A 22471-nucleotide genomic window follows, 5' to 3' on the forward strand; every position below is an offset into this window, starting at 1 on the left:
TGCGAAATATTATATTTTTACAAATATAAAATGTTTCAAACAACAATCTTACTTAATTAATAGATTGTTTTTGTGAGTTACTATTTCATGTTTTCTTTTATAATAAAAATATTAATTGTATTTTTGTTTAAATCTGCTCAATGGAATGAACAATGTCCTGTTAAGAAAGTGGCAAAGAATAATAATTTTTTGATACATTGTTGGTACGATAGAGTGGTTATAAAATGTACAAAACTAGATTTAATGTTATATTTGTCTGGGCATATGATCTGCCTGAAATGAGCTACAGTAATCATTTTCTGATGAAGCATGCAATGAAAAGTATCAAGCTTATGTATTAATATTTTAATATAATCCAACCCAAATGAACAAAACAGGGAAAATTTCAATAAACTTCGTTAATTGAACAGCCGAGTAATTCAAATCTGATTCCAGGATGATTCTTCCAGTCAAGAAGAACGACTTTGACAAAACGGACTTTATATACATCATCAAATATTATTCTTTTGTGAGAAGTTGAATCGTGATTTCCCTCAAAGGCCTGAAAAACATTTCTGCTTTAAAGATGTTATGTATAAACGTTTGCACAAAAATAGTATCGGGCACTTTGCCTCTTTTTAGCTTTGGCTTTGAAGTAAGCATACAAGCATTTTTAAGTATATTTGTAGAGCAGATACCAGGAATGAAAGCAAAATGATTTCAAGTCTTGGGTTTTACAAATTTTGTTCTGATTAATTGGGCATAAAAGGAAAAAGTTTTTTTTCAGACGATTGTCTCATGTACTGACAAAAAATACCTTTTATTCAACACTCAATGCCAAAACTTTTCAACCTCTTGCTTCTCTGTGAACCTTGTGGGCAACTTTTGTTATCTATATTACATTTAACGATACAACAAAAATATATCATATTGCAAAAAATTTTGATGATATGCATTGTCTGTAGTTTTTTAAAAAGTAAAATTTCAACCACAGACCTCTTCAATTGTTTTCCATACAATATTGTCCAGACTATATTTTACTTGGAATAATTTTGTGTAAACGGAGTATCGATAATAATTTCCCCCTGAAAGAAAGATTGAAACTTGATAAAAAAAAATTATCCATTTCAATTGCCCAATGTTTCATTGTTAAACCAAAAAAAAAATGAAACAGAAAATGAAAGCAAGCATATGCAAAGAGTACAAATGTATAAAATAAAAGAAACAAAAATGCAAGTAAAAAGACTTATTATACATTACTGTTGTCCCTAATCCACTGGGAAACCCCAATTGTAGATATCGGGTTCATTTTATATTATTCACCTTCAAAAGTCCCACTCCCAAAGTATAGAAAATTTGTGAAATTTTTATCCATACATCAAGTAGCTTCGTTTAGAGATTTGTTCCATGCAATTATGGAATATCGTGGATAATTAGGTTGGTAGTATAGGAACGAAGTGAAAAGTTCAGAACATAGAAAATCACTTAAAATGAGACAATTTAGTATTTGAGCAGTAATTTTGTGGAAGAATACCACAGGCCGATAAGAGACAGAGTTTTAGTGACAATGATTTTTTTCAACATTGCAAACAAAAGATATACCTTGAACGATGATTCCATTTATGTATTGTTCTATTAGCAGATCAACCGTTATCCAAGGTTCAAGATCGTTCTTATCAGCCATCCATAAATTAAAGTCGGCGTATTTATTTGTCGGTCCATCCAATCTTCCAAACCGTGGCCATGCTGCTGTGTAAGAGGAACATCGATCACAATTCAATCCGTGGACGGAGGAGGCAGTGATTTGATCGTCGTGAATATAAAAACTCTCCATTCCTAATTCATTGCAACAATCTTAAAATGAAAATAGCTTTTCTAATGAACTTGCAATTTTATATAAATATTAACTTTAGCTTTTATAAATATCAGTTCAATCAACGTTATAATAAAACGCAATTTCCAACACTAATTACTGTCTGCGAATTACGGTTCGCAACAATGTACTTTGAGTCACCTTAGAAGAAATGACAAGATAACCGAGAAACAAAGAGTAAAATAACTTTAATATTCCAAAAAGATATGTTCAAGAAATTATGTTTGTACGAAAATTTTACAAACGAAACGTCTAAATCGGAGCGCACTGCAAAACTTCACAGTAGCTTCTCAAAAGTCGAGGCGAAAGAGGTATATTTACAAGCACCATTGTCTTGAAAGAAAATGCAGACCTACTTACCACAAGAAGAACAACCATATAGTTCTATTCTTACGGCTGGTCTAATGTGATACTTTTTTGGGTGTATTCGGAAGTAACAGCCTTCTACATATTGTTTGAATATAATTTTTGAAGACTTCATTGCATTGGTATTTCCTTCATATATTTCATTTTGCTTGTTCCATTTATTTCCATCTTTGCTCGTGGAAATAGAAAATTCGGTTGTCCAGCTATTGTATCTGTTCCAATTTGCTCCCTAAATTAAGTAGTATTTGAATGTAGGCTAAAAAAAGGGAAAAGTTTTAAGGTAAAATTTTAACACTTACTTGAATAGAAATACCAGTAATACGCATCGAGTCCAAAAACAAAATTTGTAACCATGGATTTTTGTCATCATCTCGCGGAACCCAACTACCACCCCTGTAAATAAAGGAAAAAGAAGCTCATTTATTTCACTTTTATGCATACTTAAGAGTACATTTTATCTGACATTATAACATAAATCTATATTTGAACAGATTTCTTATAAACCTAACACCCAGTTCCTTAAACGCGCAATGGGTACCGAGAGAATCACGGTTGAGGTTGGCAACCGACCGATCTCAAATTTAGCCTTATTACTTTTTAAATAAGCAATGATTTCAAAACCTAAATATATCATGTAGCGGGTACGTTTCAGTTTGCTCTTTTAAATTGATTATTTGATTCCCGTTCACGAAATCGGTATGTAGTCTACATCTTGTTTTTTTCTTCTTACATTTGAATAACAGTTTCACCAAAGATGATTGAAAATAAGAAATTCGTACTAACCATCCACGTTGGTTGAGCCTTCCGCGAGTAGCAAGATACGATATGTACCAAGGCATACCAGACTGATATTCCGAAGAAGCAGTTATTTGAGAATCAGATATGAAATGTGATTCAAGACCAAGTGGAGTAATGCATTCTGAATTGTATCAAAATATATATAACTGTGCAAACTTCAGATACGCTAAACTAAACAGAGCATGGTGGAGACATAAAAATGAGCGGTTGGCCTACTTGATACAATATATCTACAGAGACTCTCGGATAAGTTTTTTATCTAAAATTTCTAATCTGTTAAATTAGAAATCAGAACCTTGGGTGTAGCTGATCGATAACAAGATTTGGTTCTTCGCGGCTTCTCTTCCCCAGTAAAACTATAAATATCATTTCCTCGTAAATTGTGTACGATTTTTTTTACTGATTGGAAAAATCGGAAAATTAAACTTGACTTGACTCATTACTGCTAGAAAACAAGGGCTTACTTTTTTGGCAAATATTGCCAACATAGCCTTGTGGACATTCGCAACGAAAATTACAAATTTGGTTGACACATATACCTCCGTTTGTACAAGGATTATTTTCACATTCGTCTGAAATGAAAACAAAAAAGTTAGACTATTTATATCCCAACGAATCAGTGAATAAAACGGCGACCCGACCAGACATGATTAAAATTTTGATTAATATATAATCCGCTCGACCTGCTCGAGTTAAACGAAAAGGGTACCAAATATTAAGTTATGTTAACTGTAACTGTAATGTACAGTATAATATCAACCAGTATTTCAAGGACAAACGTATTTTCACACACCAACAGATACCATAGTTTAATTCTATATCTAGGAATAAAAAAATTGTGAAAGGATGCAAATAAAACTTAATATAATTACTTATATCAATTTCACAATTCTTTCCTGTGTATCCACACTTACAATCACATCTATATTCAGTTCCATCAACTGATTCACAAATTCCATCATGTTGACATGGACTGGACATGCACGGATCATCAAGATCCAAGGTAAATCTAAACAAAGGTCAACAAAATTTCGGTATTGTTTAATTGATTGTATATGATATAATACATTTGACACAACCAACCTACACAGTGAAGCATACGCGCTTTTCGCTGTGTCAACTTCCGCGGTAGAATTTGCTCTTAAAACATCTTCTATGCATTGCAGTAGAATTATATCTTGATTGTTTCCAAGACCTTCTTTGCAGACTTTATTCTGGAACAAATTTTCTAGATGTATTTGGCATGCTTTCTTAGCCCAACTGGTTTGAGTGTCATCAGCATATGAAAAGTATGTAAAATCCAGTAAGCTGAAAATATAAAGTGGTACAAAATGAGTTAGAAAGATTTTATTAATGTTGAAACGTTTGGAAAAAGTCAAATATTGTGCAATGTGCCGGTAACAATGTAGTAGACTAGCATACGCTCCTTTATTGTTACAAACCCAACTGCAAGGTATTGTCTCAATAGATACTTTTCTACAAATTTTCAGTGTTTGGCCAATTGTGTTTATTAGACCTTTATATATGTTTTTAAAATACGGAATATGTGAAACAGTCTATATTTACCTGTTGAATTCACATGAATCTGAGAATTGTTGGCATAATGGAATCACAGGGGCGTTTGAAGGTGTCCAAGAGATTATTCGATCTTGTTTCAAGAATTCGGAGTTTTCCGTTTTTATATGAATATCAGGACCGCCTGTTTGCAATATTGGATTAAATTATATTGATGCTTTATTATTTATGATGTGATTTTATTGAATCGTTGATAAATCATATAAAGACGATACAGTTTATGACAAGCAGCGTTAAGTATAATTTCCCTGAACCCCGAGTTTCGAGTAAAGTTTGAATCCCAGAATAGTCACAAGTATAGAGTATTTTATAGAAAGGAATGAATATGAGACTTGAAACTTTCATCTTGTACCCGGCCAATATAGTATTTTACAGCAAACCAGGATATACTCTTGTATTAACAATATTTACTCGGAATTAACACGGCCTATTTTACGTTATTGCTACAACAAGCAAGTCAATTTTCAATTTTTTCAATACAACACTAGACAATATCGTATTTTAAATTTTCTAATAAAAGCCCCTTTTGTTAAAACATATAACAGCATTTCATAAACGATTCATGTCAAATCTGTCATTCAACAAAGTTTTTGATATCGTTGTTGTATAAATAGATATGAAATCAATTATTGAAAATATTTAACAAACAACGGTAATGAGTACATATGGTATTGATCAGTATACTGATATACATATAATGCTTACCGGGTATTAAGTTATGTATGATGTCTCCGTGACCTTCATCAAAATTCCATAAGGACAATAGCTTTGGTTCGTATGAGTTTTGATCATGTCGTATACTGTTAACTCCAAAATTAATTCCGAAATTTTGTAAGGTTTGAAACTTGGTTAAAACCCTATCCCATATTCTGATTTCATCTATTGTTCCACTGAAACCAATCAGATCTTTTGAAGGGGTTTGATTTGTATCTGCAAGAAGAGGAAAACCAATATATCACTTCAAGAATAAATTAATACCTCGTAAATTTTGCTATTTTTTCCTGTATCCATGCATCATGAACCAGCATGCTCAAGGAAGAATTACGACGTTGCACAACCATATTATAATTGGGTCATATTTTAAGAGCACATTCAATAAAATGTACTTTTTCAACCTTACATATATATACCTCATTGTTACAGAGAGCCGTGCACATACATACCTTCGCTTCCTCCGCCTATTGTGATATATCCAGAAGGTGTGAAGCAATCTATCCCAGTAAATATGTTACTTTCATAAACGATTCCCGTTCTAGTTGTATAATAAAACCAAATGTATTTGCCAACATCTTTACAATTTATTGATAACATTATCCAATCAGAACTTGCTTCGTCTTTGAGTATACCAGTTTCCGTCCAATTCTGACCGTTAATTCGAATTTTGATGATGCTCGCGTCAAAGGAAAGATCAAATTTACCTCCTTTATCAGAACCTACAAAATAATACACAAATTTTTGGGTAATATGTTTCTCATGAAAGGATAAGATGAGATCGTTTTGTAATATTGGTGGAGAAATCGTCGTCAATTAAAAAAGAGAAGAGAAATTGTCTCAAAAATTTTTTTGGCGCTTTCATATCAGTTACATTATAATTTAGTCATAATTCTGTAGACATTATGTTTTTTATACCGTTATTCCGTAAATCTTTTTGTTGCATTTTTCTGTTTGTTTGGTATTTTGTGATAGAAGCGAATAAAACTTGGGATTATCAACGAAGGTTGGAGTGACGTATGAAAATAAATATATGTAAAAGTTGATAAATATAAAAAACTTTATTTTGTCACCTGAATGATAGGAAAAGAAATTTCCATCAGATTCTTTCTTAACATACATTTCATAAGTGATTCCATCATTGTTTCTCGATTTCACATAGTTTTCTATTTTACCGGAGTTTACCAAAATGTAGCCGCCTTGTTTCTTTGTTTCTAATCCCTGATGTTGGGCGTGGATTCTAATAATTATTGTATCAAGTGATTGTTAGTCAATATTAAACGTTAAACCAAGAAACATCCAGTACCGTCAACAAATTTCCTTGATTCGTAATTAATATCTGCACAAGTGTTCTTAAAAGTGCTTTTTATTTTTCTGAATCTTAAATTGAAAATACCTCAAACTATTTCCAGCAAAAGTAAGTGTTCTCGACTCCACATCGCCATTTTCTTTGTTGTAAATAAAACCTGATTTTTCTTTGGCTGATAGTGAGCACGACTTAACGATATCTTTGAGAATGTTACGACGTGAACCGTTTTCAAACTTATTAACATTTAAATTACTCAATGTATAGTTTCCATTGATATTTGCAAATTTCACGTTGCTTTTGTCACATGTGACGTATAGAGCCAGTCTATTGTTAACCATATGAATCCTGACATATTTGCAGAATAACTTTTTTCTTGATGTAATTTTCTTCGAATTACTTGCTTCCAATTCAATCCACGAATCTGAAATCCTCCATAACAAAACATCGTCATTGATGGGGATGCCCTGTTCTTTCCCAATTTGAATATCAACTGATTTGCCACCAATTTTAATGGTTGGTTTGGAGCGTTCAATTGATGCATCAATAGTGATATCAAGCCCATTGAATAGTATCCAAATTTGATCAATGTAGAATCGCAATTCGCCTCGAATATCTGAACGTGGAATCTAAATATGTTTCAATGTTGCGAATAATTAGTTTGTGATTTTTGCACAGTCAGTCACGTCGCTGCTTTCCGCGACATTTTTCTGACACAATGTCATAACAATTTCTGGAAGGTATGCTGTAAGGCAGGGGTCGGCAACCTTTTGTCGCTCGCGGGCCAAAATCAAAGGTTGCAAGTCATTGGGGGACCGCACATGTTTTTAGAAAAAAAAAATTAAAAATTGAATGGATGACCAATGAATCACATTTTATCACACAGATCAGAAGTTAGCTTTTGGGGAAGGCGCGAAGACTGACTATTTGAATATTTTTTGCACAATTCAATCATTCGCACTTAGCATCAACTTTTCTGCTTTTTGTTGCCATTTGTCTAAATTATAATTAAATTATAGGCTCATTGAACGAGTTATTGTGAATTATATACTTGGTACGTTATAATATAATTTAGTCTACACGTAAATTCTTTTGCGTAAAGAACATAATCGACAAAACAGCTATAATTTGTTACTATAATTCAGTGAAGCGTCGCGGGCCGGATTATATTGCTCCGCGGGCCGGATCCGACAGGGGGCCGTAGGTTGCCGACCCCTGCTGTAAGGTATTGCTGTAACGATATTTCTGCGCATTTTCCAATAAGGGAAAAGCTGGATTACTTCGTTGACATATATATTCCGAGTTGATTTATGGTCGAATATTTTATGATGATCAATTGATTATAATTAAACAACTAACTAAAAATTAGCAGTCAGGTATAAAAAAAGATAATCAGATTCTTATTTGATAAGTTGTTCAAGTTTAGGGAAAAAATTGAAAGGAATTTTAATAGAAACCACATAGATCGGGCAAATCTAGTAATAACCTAGAAAATAAATTTGTTAGAATACACAACTTACTCAATCACGGTTGTATTTGCACCAAGTTTCCTTATGTTGGTATTGTGTTTTGAGCATTGTACACTCATTTTTTATGGGAATGATAATGAATTTTTATGGAATAAGTCACATATATAGATGGCAATTAACGATCTCTATATAGTGATAGAACAAATAATAGCTAACTAGTTTACATTTTAAGAAGTCATTTACAGTAATATTCATCATATTTAAAGCTTACCTGCCTGACATACACAACGAAAAGTTCGACTTCAACAAATTTGAATTCACCGTAAATTGGTAGATCGTATACAACTCCATCAAATGTAGTATAGTGACCATACCCATACCCTGATGATGTCACATATTTTAATTTTTTATTGAGTTCCAAAATATACAAGCTGCAATCTTGCCCGACATATGCAAGAGCACATCTAGTACAATTGCTCGTGAAATCATAATTCATTGGACAAGAGCACTTTCCAGTTGTTTGATCACAAACGCCAACGCCTCCACATGGACGATCAACTCCTCCTGGACAAATATATGTACATGCGTTGCCGAACCAACCCCGGTCGCAAATGCATTTGCCTGAAATAAGATAAAGAGTAATAAGGGTAAATTGAAGCTAAAATTTTTTATTTTTATTTGCCATACCCTCTTCAGAAGTCTTCCCTGCGTAGCATGGATGGTCAGCATCCTGATGACACAAAGGTGGTGCCATGTCTCGAGGCATCGTGTCACAGACGAGATGTATCGGTGAAAAACTCGAGCACAGAGACTTTTGACAATAATTAGCATACTGTTTAAGTGAATTCACCGCTTTATACACATCCCCACTTCTGATACAGTCATTCAAACACGTTATAAAGTAATACTGTAGCACAGCAGGAGCAAGCTTATTGCCACATTGAGATAAAATGCCGTCGTGGTAAATAATATCCTGGCACATTGATTCTGCTTCGTATAAAAAGGTAATGTTTGGTTCGTAATATTTCGTGGCAAATTGCGCTCTTTTTGAACTTTTAGGGCATATTTCCCAAGTTGGTGCTGATTCGTCATATCCAACCAAATACAAGTAGTTTTCAGAAGTCAAATCAGCAGCAACATGACCTTGACCTAAACATATGAAGAAAGAAACTATGTTAAATAGGGTTTGTAATTTGCAACTTTGTATTGTTCAATATTTGCATTTGTGTGCGCCTGTCAAGCAATAACTTTTGTCTCGTTATCTAATCCAGCAAAGTGTTGCAAAATAGTTGTAAAGTGATCCGTGATATATACTTTTGCACGTAATGATTTAGTATTTCACTGATCTTTTTTACCAAATACTTTCGATTTTTGTTCCCCTAGTACAATTTAAGGTCGTTCGTAAATTCAATAATAAGCCAAATCTTATTTATTTATACAAGTAGCAAATTTGCGGTTTACGGAGGTGTCTTTCAGTTTGAATATACAAATTTCACCTTCAGAAAAATAAAAAATCGAAAATATATCTTCGTTATTTTCCTGATTGCTGTTGCTCTCGTCAGAAATCACATCTAGAGCCTTTTTCCATATTTTAATTTCGTCAATCCAAAGTTGTATTTCTTTTGAATAAAATCTATTTTGGTTTATTTGATTCAAATCTGTTCCAAATGATATCAAATTGATATCATTTTTCGAAACAGAGTCGCCGATATCGTTTATATCTACTCCTCGACGAATTGTATCCCCATTTTCTTCAAGAGTATAGAGCACGAGCTGAAATATTAGAAAATATAAACATCTTGTTATCAGAATTTTGTAGACATTAAACGATATCTAACCAACAAAGATAACTGATTCAGTGAATTAACAAGATCGAATAGAACATGGGGGACAAAATACAGTAAAAACAAGCAATAAAATATCATAATATATTCAATATTTGAAGGTTTCTGGCAGTTAGACACTAAAGTCTATAGATGGAGCAAGTATTTCTATTTTGATATGTATCTTAAATACGCACTCATATCGTAATGAGAAGATCTACACGTTTTATGTGTACAATGAAGTTTAGTACGAATCATTAGTTTGTGGTAATATTCAAATATACGGTGTGGAACATCAAATAAAAACCTGCTGCGAGTTATCAACTTAGAAATTTTTCATGCCACACTGTAGCACCAGAATATCACAAACCTGAATAAGCGATTCAGTTTTCTTCCATACGATAGCAGCGTGGTACCATATCAAAAATCTCATCGGGTGTTCGAAAGAAACACGCTTATCCTTCAATCCAAGTTTTTCAGTAATTACTAATGTAATCATTCCTGGGACGGGATTTATTCCATTTGTAGAATTAACACAGGCTTGTAGACGTAATTTAAATGCTGCACATTCATAGGTAAATATATTCAGGCAGTTAGGTGATGGAACACGCAGTTTGAAGTAGAACTCGATTGTAATGTCTCCTGGCGGCAAGGACAAGTTCTGAACACATATATATTTCATTATTTAATAGTGTTAATTCATGTCCAAACGATTTTCCACCATTTGGATGGTATTACTGTAGATATATTTATATATATACACCAGCGGGATGCAAAATTTGAAAAACAGATTATCTTTTGTGTCGGACCGAAAGTCATGCCAAAGGCAAACAAAAACAAAACAAGAACGGGTATAAAAAACTAAATTTTAAATAATTTAAACGTTGTGGAATGCACATTGTAAATTTGATACAATAAAGAGGGGTGTGCAACCTTTAATACAGAAGGGCCAGATACAAATAACTAGGTGAAACTTTGGTCCGTATCTTCATTTCACATAGGCTTTCTAGTAGTTGCAAGCACAAATATTTTGGTTACTGATTTTATTACATGCTTCCTTCGCACTTCGCTGTTAAACCATCATAGACCTATATATTTATTAACTTGAACTCAGAATGAGCATTAGAAATAAACTAAACTTGTTTTGCGGACCATTCAAAAATTGCACTTCTCCGTGGGCTGCACAATTTTGAGTGGGTCATTGTGCCCGCGGGCCGCAAGTTGCACCCCTCTGCATTAAACCACCCATCTGTTTACAAATGTGTGTTACATGATTTGGGATTTTCAGATTACTGCTTTTATTCAAAAAATTTGCAAAATTCTGATACATGAGATAAACTTGTCACCTTGGATAAAACAGAACCTCTTCCTTCAATCTTTGTGCAGTGGTCAACCCCATCTGCAACTGTTTCAGGTAATTTACGATGTGGACTTATGCATTTTTCTCTCAAATCGTTCATGACCTGATTACCCCATAATTCAGAAATTTTTCTCTTTTCTCCTGGAATACTTTGGACGACTGCGCTCTGTAAAAATTGTCGAATTAGTTAAAATAATATAACTACATCGCTAAATTTCACCAAAAGCTTTGATACTCAATCCAGAGATTCAGTCAGCATTAATTTTTAGGCTCATTTTATTATATGTTAATGGCATATGCGATATGCAATCATTCTGACAAACCATCTATATAAACCTCAGATATCTAAGATTCGGCGATACATCGCGCTTAGTCATGCAGTCGCCCTCACAATAACTTAAAATAGAAAAAGGGTATACAAATCACAAGCCACTCACCATTGTCACTATTCCGATTAGAACCACAAAACAGCATTTGAATATTACAACTAACGAAAACATCACTTTAAACCTATTGAATGTTACCTGTAACTATTTTCTACACAAAGTTACGTTTGTTTTTATGGGGAACTCCCGTGAATCAATGGATTAAGAATTATCACATAGCCCGGGGTGAAAACGAAGCAGAGTACAAAATGTACATTTTCGTAGATTTTTCGTTGGTATTCGTATTAAATTAAAGCATCCATGAATATAACTTTGATCATGGTTTGGTTTTCTCTTTTGGATTAAAATATTTAGCATAGTTACAGAGATGTGGTCAATCACGATGAAAGAAACAAAACAAATATATCAAAGAGATTTTTTTCATCCGAGTTTGATACTATTTTGATTATGAATAATCATGTTACTATCTTTTCGTCCTTGATCAAGACAACAAAACAGAAGCAATTAAAGTGAGGAACGAATCCAATATCACCTATTGTTCTGTGTTATTGACCCAGGCAATGCGAATTCAACCTGATCACTTTCAAGCTCATACGACCATTCTTAAGCAGATAATAGAGAAAGTAATCTGTTCTGAATAAGTTAAGTGCTTCAAAAGCCTTTTTTGCTATAATAAATATAATTTGAATTTCAAGTTCCTAAAAAAGTAAGTTACCCATTTTTGAATGTTATCCAACAATCCGACGAGTAAAAGTACTGCAAATAATTGAACGGCTTCTCATATTTACTGATCGATAATACAATATATCCGAGCTATTGACAAAACAATGTTGAGTCGCTGTGCGAGATCATTATTTTTACATAATATCTAGCATCTATATAATATTAATCATAACATAACTTAAGTTATTGATACATACTTCAACTAGTACATAATGACATTGATTATTTGATTAATGCTTCGCTTCCTAATTTGAGAATTCAAATCGTAATTAAAAATATTGTCACTCCATTTTCAGAGTTCATTCGGTGTGATGTACAGTACACGATACATCTTCTGAGGGCTCCGTGCAGGACGAATACACATAACTTAGATATGGACTTGAACAAACTTTTGGAGAGAATAAATTATGTTGGATCTATCGACGAAGTGAGTCTTGAGCTGTTGAATGAACTTTGTATATCGATTGTGTCTTCAATACCTTACGAGACTTTGGATAACTTTGGAGGCAAACAGCAACAGTTTGGCTTACAGATCATTTATGATAAAATTGTAAACGACCATAGAGGGGGCAATTGCATTGATCTCAACATTATACTTCACTGGATGTTGTCAAAAATAGGATTCAATGTGGAAATGTGTATAAGTTATGGTATAGACAAAAAAAGTAACAGTTTCATAGAGAATAGCCCACATATGTGTTTGCTTGTGACTTTTGATGACGGTCAGCGTTGGCTAACAGACGTAGGTTTTGGTGGAATGGGATTTGTATTCCCGCTTAAAATGAACCAACTCGCAGTGGAACAGTATCAACCAAATGGAATATATAGGATACGCAGATATGATGATGACATTTTCTTCGCGGAGAAAAAACGACAAACGCAATTAGATTTACATGGAAGTGTCATCTCATCCCGACGCTTCTCAACAAATCGGGCAGATAGCGAATGGAATATACTTTATGGATTCTCGACAAAGGCAATGCAACTAGAAGACATACGAAACATTTATTTATTACCGGGAAGAGAGCATGCTTTTACAAGTGTCAACTGCGTGGCAATATTGCAAGACACACATCACAGAAGATTTCTAACTGGAAGTACTTTTATAAAGAAACAATACATCGACCCAATGACGATACAAGTTGTCCATTTACGTCAGTTAGATAAAAATGAACTGAATAAAATTCTTCAGTCTGAATTCGGAATTGTCCTAAACTTTGAGCTTCGGCCCAGAAGCGAACTTACATGGATTGCGGGATGAATGTAATCTCGATCAGTGCGCTGAATTGATATTAAACTACTAACTGATTTCCGTTTCCTGATAATTTATGTAGGTACATGTCCTGTGCTAGCGCAAAATATGTTTAACTTTAAAGTAAGCGAATGACGTACTTGTTTATTGTCTATACTATAGTAACCTACGATATTTGGATATAGACAATATAGACAATAAATATATATATTTATCTTAACACAAACAGTATTTCTGACATTTTTTTATAACGTATGGTGTGCGAGGATCACCATATGGAATTAACCTGATTTTTAAACCAGTGTAACTTGTGTTGAAACGTGGATTCCCAAGGAACCGTATCAATGTGTGACCAAGCTTAAATATTATGACGTCTCCACATGACTTATATTGCCAATAAAACGCAAGTATGCAGAACCCTTGCTTGATGAATTAATTAAATGCTACATGCTATAACAGAGTTTCCCCAAAACATCCGTTCATAAATACCCCTTGGAAAATTTATAGATCGCAATTTTGTTCTTATTTTGATGGCTAAGCCCAACTTGCTCGGATGCGCAACTTATTTTTTATAGCTAAGTTAATATATCTTTCAAATAGGCTAAGTAACTTTAAAATTGATTATTCTAATTGAATATAAAAATCTGTGTGAGATTAAGCAAAAACTACAATCAAACTAAAATGATGCCGGCTGAATCAATACTAGCTTTGGCGATGAATGAGCCATCATTTCAGCAACAAGCTAATTAGTGCCAGGTGAAACATTAGCAATATTTAATTTGATTGTTAAAAAAATCCCAGCAGTTCTTTAAAAAGCTTGTATACACATTTAGTAACATTTTCTCTGGAAAATAGTAATTGATTGGCAAGACTAGTGCTCTGTTGATTTTATTTTCAATATGGAGTAGAGACGTGAATGTTGAGCAAAGGGGCCCAAACGCACATTTAACACATTTTTCTTGCTCGTTTTTTCATCAAACATTTTTTTGGTCTGTTTTCTGTCGTCTATTATTTAGCTAAGGAGTCTATAAACTTAAACTTTCGATGTTATGTTCAACTACGTCGTATTAAGAAGAATGGTTGTCGTTATGTTCACTTTCGCGGATGCCGTCTGCATTTTTGGGGGTTTGAATTACAAAAATCAAAACTATCTGTATGATCAATTGGATTTCAATAAATGTGTAGTGAGAAAACTTTATAGAGAGAAACAGTGTTCTAGGATTCTTTGGTATATTAATGGATAACATAGACATCATTAATGATAGCACTAAGCGGCATGCAGAACAGCAAAATAGATATAAACTAGAGTGAGAGCTCAACAGTGACATCAATCGACATGAGTAAACGTTAAAAATTACATCATAAAAACCATCCTAAATAATGCAATCACAGAAATTAAAATTAAAATTACGACCAACCAGAAACGGTACAACGGTACAAGAAGAACAAACAACTCTTGATCGAGAGCAGCAATACGTCATCAACTTTTTCGGATAAAAAGCTGCATGAAAACACTAAATATGAAATGAAATCGGGCAACGACCTTGTTTATGCCAAATATCATTAGGTATTAGAAATAAGTGGTTAAAAGCATTGAAATTCATGGTGCCGTACCTATCAGTATGTACTCGCTACGTTGTTTACTTGTTCAAATTTTATGAATGCCGAAAGATCCCGGGATTGTTAAGTGAATGATAGAATAAAACCATGCAGATAGGAACTCACATTCACTCCAGTATTATTATACATACGGAGTAAACCCAAACTGACTCCTTCAGAGGTCAATAAGCATACAATATATTGTGATGCCAAATATTCGTATATTGTAAAGTTGTACGATTCGATGAAAATATACTATTTTGCCCACCCTTGCGATCTGTAATCACGCCAGTAATCTAGCGAAACGAAACACGTGGTAGTCCAAACACTGATGCAGCGAAACTTAATAAAATCATCATTAGGAAATTGACTAAACTGCTGCAAGGGTTCAGATCTACTGTTACGTAACAAAGGTAAAATGAAGTTATTGATTCATATACACATCGTTTGAAATAATGATAAAAAATGAAGCATTTAGATTTAGAATAAATAAACTATGTAAAATATTCAATCATATATTAGTTAATATTTAATACAAATCTTTTAATTTTCGAGGCACACTTAGCAATTCGTCTTCGGGGACCGCTGGCTTAATGATTGAAGCCGGCATTGTTATGCAAGCACGCGCAAATCGAGTTTCGCGACCAAAATATTATTGTGTTGTTAGGCAAGCGCGATGATTCTACCCTGTTTGCCCCAAAATAAAACAAATCCCCCAAACATAAGAAAAGTGAAGACAATGTGTTACTTAAAAAAACACGGTATGGTGAATATTTACTCAGAATCGTGAGGTTTTTGTTTAAAACTAGTTCTAAGCGTTTCGAATCGAGTCTAAATATATAAATATATATAGTAGTTTTTTTAAAATTGGTGTTTTTTTTGCGGCCCCTAAAAATCGTTTCGCGGCTCTTTACCGGGCCATTGAAATGGGTTGAAGTGGGGAATTCCCCATCTATATTTGTTTATATGGCTCATTCACCTCTACTATATAATCTCTGGTAAGCGGTGTTGGTTAGATATTTCATACGCTACCCACCGCCAAAATTAGTAATATCAAAACTCTAGAATTCTAACTTTGGAATTGGATATTAGAACCTCGGGTGTCGCTGCTCGATAATTGCAGCTTTGGTTCCCCGCGACATCCTTTCCCCAGTATAACTTTGTAAATTATCATTTTCTTGTAATTTGTGCTTGTGATTTTTTTACTGGTTAAATTTTTTTTTCTAAAAGCTGTAGCGCAATGCTCGTGTCAAACCACTCAAAAGGGAAATTTGGATACAGCCTCTCTCAACCTCTGGTACACTTATCAATTTGGGGAATATATAAATATTTTGAAATTATTTTTTTTATAACATTGAAATCAGTGCAATATTATTTAGTAATATATACTAGCAATTAGAGTTATCGATAAGTTGCCTAGCACACATTGGCATGGATATACATGATTCACATTTCACGGGAGCCTAGTTCCCTATTTCATGACATCATTAGTTTAGTCTCGGAATGGGTGTATGCTGCTTTGGGAAATGAAGACATATTCGTTTTCAACGAATCTTAAGTGTATGAAATACAACTATTAATACGTATTCCACATAATTTAATGAAATGTACACACGATAGTAGAATATCAGATATATGGGTGAATTCAAAGGCCATCGAACGATCAGTCCAAAGTTCATTCAACTCACGTAGATTAGCGGGCTATGAAATAAGCATTTCTGCAAAAGCAAACGCTATCACATGGGAATGTCGTTATGCAAAGTCCACTCCGAGAGATTATATTTATAATTTCATCCCCTATCATCAGTGATTAGATAGATATTTCCGTCCAGCTAAAAATTTGGTCACACAAACGTTTGATAAAAATGACTAAAATGTCAATAAGCAGGCTACATTTTCGATTTTATTTATAAACTCCAATGCCTCCATTCAATTCCATACAGTATATTAACATACAGGTATTATGAAGTGTTTCACATCTTCGATTTGATTCACATCCACTGGTATGGGGAGCAAAAGACAGCACTGTTTTAGGTCAGTTTACTTCGTCAGACCAAGGATCACATTATGTCATGTAAATTGATTTAATGTCTGTGCTATTATTATGTTCGAGCACTATTTGTTGCTAATTTCTTATAGATATGGGGCTTTGTAATTTTGTTAATGTTTTTATCGTAATATAGGAACCTCTTGGAAATAGAGTAGTACAAAAACTGCACACAAAAAGATCCGAAAATACGAAGACACGATAAGAGAGCGAAAATGAAAACAATTCTTGAAATCTAGAGTTTTATAAAATCAGAACGAATGCACACATTTTAACAATAGTGTACACTGTACAATATTTTATATAATCCTCCAACTGTGTATACGTCACGCTCGTCAGAACTGTTTCTACGACTCATTGTCTAAGGCTAAGCATTCAAAGTCGAAGTTGGAATGGATCTTATTCAACATGTACGTCCTGAAATTGAGCTCAAACTTCAGAGCGATAGTTGGATTTTACGAGTCGAAATTCCAAAAGAGAAAAGAAATATATTAAAAACAATTAAGTATTCTTAGTAAAAATTCGTTTTACCTGCGTCATGCTCCTGAGTTGACTACAAAATGCTTCGAATTATAATAGAATTCGAAATAATTTAGAAGGATTTTGGATAGGTTAAATTCTACTTCTGATAAGACAGCAATGAGACGATTTTTAACTACAAACAAGGATTTCATATGCGAAGTTTTGGTAGCGGACTCTTTTCTCACCGGCGAAAACTTTTGCGGACTCAAGCTGCGTTTATTGCAACCGTAATCTCTGTGAAGTAGCAATAAAACCAAACATAACAGAATTTTAACAAATTTCAAAATCGGAAATTCGCCGCAATTCACGCGTTCGTTAAAATAGTGTATAATGGCCTTTTCCGTCGCACAATATTCAATCCATGACAACGACGAGAGTTTAAAATGTCTTGCTATTTTAATTTAATCGTGGTAACTCGCGGTTGCGACGACTTACGAAAAGATGAAAACATTACTTCTTTAAAATTCCAGGACAATCTGCGAATATACTAATGTGAGAATATGTTACCAGATTATATTATAAGTTTTGATACATATTTTTTGCGAACTTGCAAATTTGTTATCGCTGTTGAAAAAATCCTACTATCTGCTATAAATTTCCAGAAAGTACAACTTGATTTAGTACTCATTAAAAATATATTTAAAGTATATTAGTTAATCAAAGGTATATATATTCGTCGACTTGCTTTATTATTAATTTAATTGTGATCATTTTAATCTGCGGTTGTGTTGACGAAATAAAAGCAATACTAAGGAAATAACATGACAATCCGTAAACACAAAATGCGTAGTAAATTGCCCGGTTATATTTTGTTTTGATTCCTATATTTGTGAATTCGACAAATCTGAAACAAAACTTACGGCGCTCCAGTACTGTAGCCTACATAGCAATGTGGAGGCAGTAAACAAAACTTATGGTGTTCTCCGTGTTATTTTTAGTATTTTGTATTGCCGCTGTTCAATTTAGAAAATTGCGGTTGCCACCATTGACACCTACCAGAAAAATATTTATTCCTGGTTGTTTGCAGCCGCGAAAAACACCACTCAGGTAACTATCGACGCGCGTGCGGACTGGTATTTTCGTCGAAAATCCGCAAATGAGTTGTGAAATCAAATCGTTTGATTAGGCGACGCGCAAGTGACCTGTCACGCCACTTGTTGACAAATTTTCGAAACGCAAATTGCTATTCCAATAGTTGAATATTGGAATATATGCCAAGCTCTACTCGATAACCAGTAATTATTGACTGGATTAAGTTATGTGAATAAACCTATTTTTTTATGTTTTATGTAAATTTTAACGTAAATCGTAACTTGGCTGATAGTTTGGTCTCGCAAAAACGTTTGCGGCTCGCAGTGAATTTCTGGCCCGTTGCGGACTCATTCAAACGCTCCGGGGACTCATTTGAGACCGCGGACTCAGGTTTGGAAACACTGGTCCAACCTAAGGTAACCAACAACACTTTACCCACTACCTGGAGTAAGGTAACAGAGTATGAACCGAATGACTTTAATCAGCGAGTCCATCATATTTTGTTCTAACGCACTAACCCACAAATCATTTTGAATATGTGGATGTTTTTAATTTGTCATTTCAGTCTGAATTGTCAAATGGACAGGCTGGTCTGGTATGTGAAAATATTCGCAATGCATTTGGAAAAGATGAAATGATTTATGGATGCTGTTGTCAATATGGCTTTGCACAGCACAAAGGAGATGACCAGACATGGTATAGTTTCACCTTGATATAAAAGTGTTTTTGACAGACCAGCATTCCCATTTGTGGGGGCCCATATTCTGGTATACATACTAGAGATGTACCAATACCACTTTTTTCGCCGATACGGTTACCGAACCGATACCAACGAAAAAACGCTGATTTCAAAAAGCTGATATTTTGTAATTATCATCTTAATTGTGAGGGTCAGACGGAATAATATAGTTGTCTGCCAATTTTATTTACAGTGAACATTATTTCAAATTGAAAAAGAGTTATTTAAAAAAATGAAAAAATTATATTTGATTACGGGTGAAAGGAGGATACATACTAACGGTTTGCAGTACTCGAATCGCTAATTGCTTCGCAATATATTGCGCATGCAAAGGTGGGTATCATGTGGCGGTTCCGCTTTCGAGTAAGTATATCGAGTGATCAGGTCAGCTGCAGTACGGTACCGGCAGTCTACTGCGACAGATTGCATCCGCTCTACTTCGGCGTGATCTTCGCGTAAATATATTTAGACATCGCTCTCTTGTTTTAATAATAGGAATAAACCATCATTTGTCTCTGGAACTTTGAAGCAGTGAGTTTTCAAACGATTATTCTCCATGAGATGTTTTTGTCTCTCGTTATTCCATCAATACCTAGTAGCAATAGCCAACATAATAAATGTTAACATTCTCATGACATGGATCAAATTTGTATGGCGGCCTAATAGCTTACTTTGGAGAAAGCCATATAAGCTCCCTGGCAATCTATGACATCAAAAGTCATTGCAATAATAGAAAAAATACGGCGTCCATACAAAATATGCATAGAATCACGAATCGAATAAAAAGTGCAATAGGACATTAAATATCACTTGGTTGCGAAGAGACTCTGTGGTTTAATCAAACCTAAATATTACAACATTCTCATTATTTAACAGTTTGCCAGTAAAAGAATGCAATTTAAAAATTCATAGATACCGTCGATTGTAATTATAATTCTGGTAATATTTGTAAAAGGAAATGAATATAATATAACAGTATCAAATCTGAATAACAGGAATAAACTATCTTATCTCTCTGTTTCATTGCGATTATTCTTTATGAAATTTACATTCTTTTACCTATATATACAAGTCTAAAGTCCGATTTCGGTACAGCCTACCCTTCATTATTACAGTGTCGTTGGCTATTTGTTTATATCGGGGGTGTGCAGCCTTTAATACAGCAGGGCCAGGTACAAATACAGGGCGGAACCGCGGGCCGCACCTGTATTAAACACAGGCTTTCTAGTGGTGGCAGGCACAAAATGTAGGTATGTATTAGTCATATGACACGCGTTGTTCGCTTCGCACAAGCTAGCTTTTTAGGGCATTGTAACATCATAATCACAGATAATGAATAGGGCGCGAGTATGGCTTTGCAATATAATAGAATTGGAATTACTGACATGTACCAGATTAAACTAAATTGAAAACTCGTTTCACGGAACGCATATCATTCAAAATTGGCACTTCGCCGCGGTCCGCACAATTTTTTCGTGTGGTCCGCATTTGGTTTATATCATTGTCAACAGATTTATCTGAGCATTATCTGTTGCACGATTTAACAGAAATTCATTCATATTTAACAACAAGAGAGCTATGCTCAAATATATGGACACGTAGAGTCACATAATTTTTGATGACGTCATAGCGAAAAAAAAAGTAATAGCCTTCTGGAGAAAATTTTTATCTTTAACCACTGAAAATTTCAAAGCAATTGGTCCAGTATTCGGAGAGAAAAGCGACTTTTTAAAAACGTGTCAAAGAACAAGAACAACAACAAGAACAACAACAACAACATAATATTGAAACGATCGTTATGTCCACTACGTGTCCAATAAGTATAAAATAAAGCTTCAACAGTGCAGTTCCTTTTAAGGGTAAAAATTAGTACACGAGGATATAACTCGAAACTGAAAAATTCATTTTGATTGTTATACGATTTTACTATGCTTCTGATCCTCAACAGTATTTGGTTCTTCCATCATTGATGTCAGGTTAGTTTTCTGCGAGGTTTCTATAGAGCAGGGATGGCGAACCACTGACACGCGGGTCACAAAGTGACCCACCGCGTTTAATTCGTGACCCGTCAAGGTACAAATAAAATAAATGCAAACATATCAGTGACAGAAATTAATAAAACCGGCCTTAAGTTAATCTAACAATAAATTTTATAATGTACCGTCAATTGAGCAGTCAGGGCCGCGATCGTTCCTATTCAAATTGGTAATTATTGGAGCCGATACGGTAATTTTCAAAACCCCTAATCCTGGAGCCATGTCTGCACCCATGTCTGCACCGATATGTAACGTTATTCTGCTATTGACTCTGATATCGCTCATGGCATAACAACGCAGTCAATATGTTCATTTGTCGCTACGTCTGGTCTCTTTCTGAAGTGCATCTAAACTTTTTGGAACCTTAAAATAATTTGCCGCATTGTTCTAAACGTTTTTGGTAATTCATATGCGTGTTTTCGTAAAATTGATTGCCATAAAAAATTCCGAATCGCCGGATCGAAGTGCTGCATAAGTAAAGCCCAAACTACGCCAACACCAACAGAAGCTTATAAGATTTGTTTCAGAAGTTTCTTATAGATAGAAACATTGATCAAATATCTGTGACCCACTCTCTTCTGTTCCGCGATAAAAATATATTTTTTGACACATTCATTTAAGAAGGTTCGCCATCCCTGCTTTAGAGAAAAAGAGAAAGTCGAGACGAAATTTGTAAAAACATCTTAATCATTATTGCCAAAATTCAGCGAGGCACTTTAAATGCTATCAATGCTCTTTATTTGGTAATTAAGAACCTCAATACTCTGACAGACTGGTCATAGTCAAATAAAATGTCTTAAATGCTATTGCAGATATCATAGCAAAATCTGCTCTGTATTTGATCAGATAAAAAATCTCATTTGGTTCACAAAATG

The 22471-nt window shown here is 34.1% G+C and overlaps 2 protein-coding genes across 2 annotated transcripts; one reads left to right on the forward strand and one right to left on the reverse strand.

Moving 5' to 3' along the window:
* Positions 1–292: 292 nt before the first annotated feature.
* Positions 293–11734, reverse strand: LOC120337916 (uncharacterized). The gene is made up of 20 exons (XM_039405823.2): positions 11698–11734; positions 11247–11426; positions 10271–10561; positions 9574–9850; positions 8765–9226; positions 8349–8698; positions 6699–7237; positions 6376–6542; positions 5755–6024; positions 5297–5521; positions 4583–4715; positions 4100–4324; positions 3889–4025; positions 3481–3588; positions 3002–3137; positions 2518–2611; positions 2213–2447; positions 1582–1833; positions 976–1064; positions 293–541 (listed from the first exon to the last, which is right to left on the reverse strand). Exons 1-20 carry the CDS (start codon positions 11698–11700, stop codon positions 386–388), a joined length of 4329 nt encoding a protein of 1442 aa, XP_039261757.2. The 5' UTR covers positions 11701–11734; the 3' UTR covers positions 293–385.
* Positions 11735–12696: 962 nt separating this feature from the next.
* Positions 12697–14127, forward strand: LOC120337693 (arylamine N-acetyltransferase 2-like). Its single transcript, XM_039405564.2, has one exon. The coding sequence runs from the start codon at positions 12743–12745 to the stop codon at positions 13628–13630; it is 888 nt and encodes a 295-aa protein (XP_039261498.2). The 5' UTR covers positions 12697–12742; the 3' UTR covers positions 13631–14127.
* Positions 14128–22471: the final 8344 nt, after the last annotated feature.

The sequence above is a fragment of the Styela clava genome, chromosome 10, assembly GCF_964204865.1.
Source record: "Styela clava chromosome 10, kaStyClav1.hap1.2, whole genome shotgun sequence".
Classification (NCBI taxonomy): Eukaryota; Metazoa; Chordata; class Ascidiacea; order Stolidobranchia; family Styelidae; genus Styela; species Styela clava.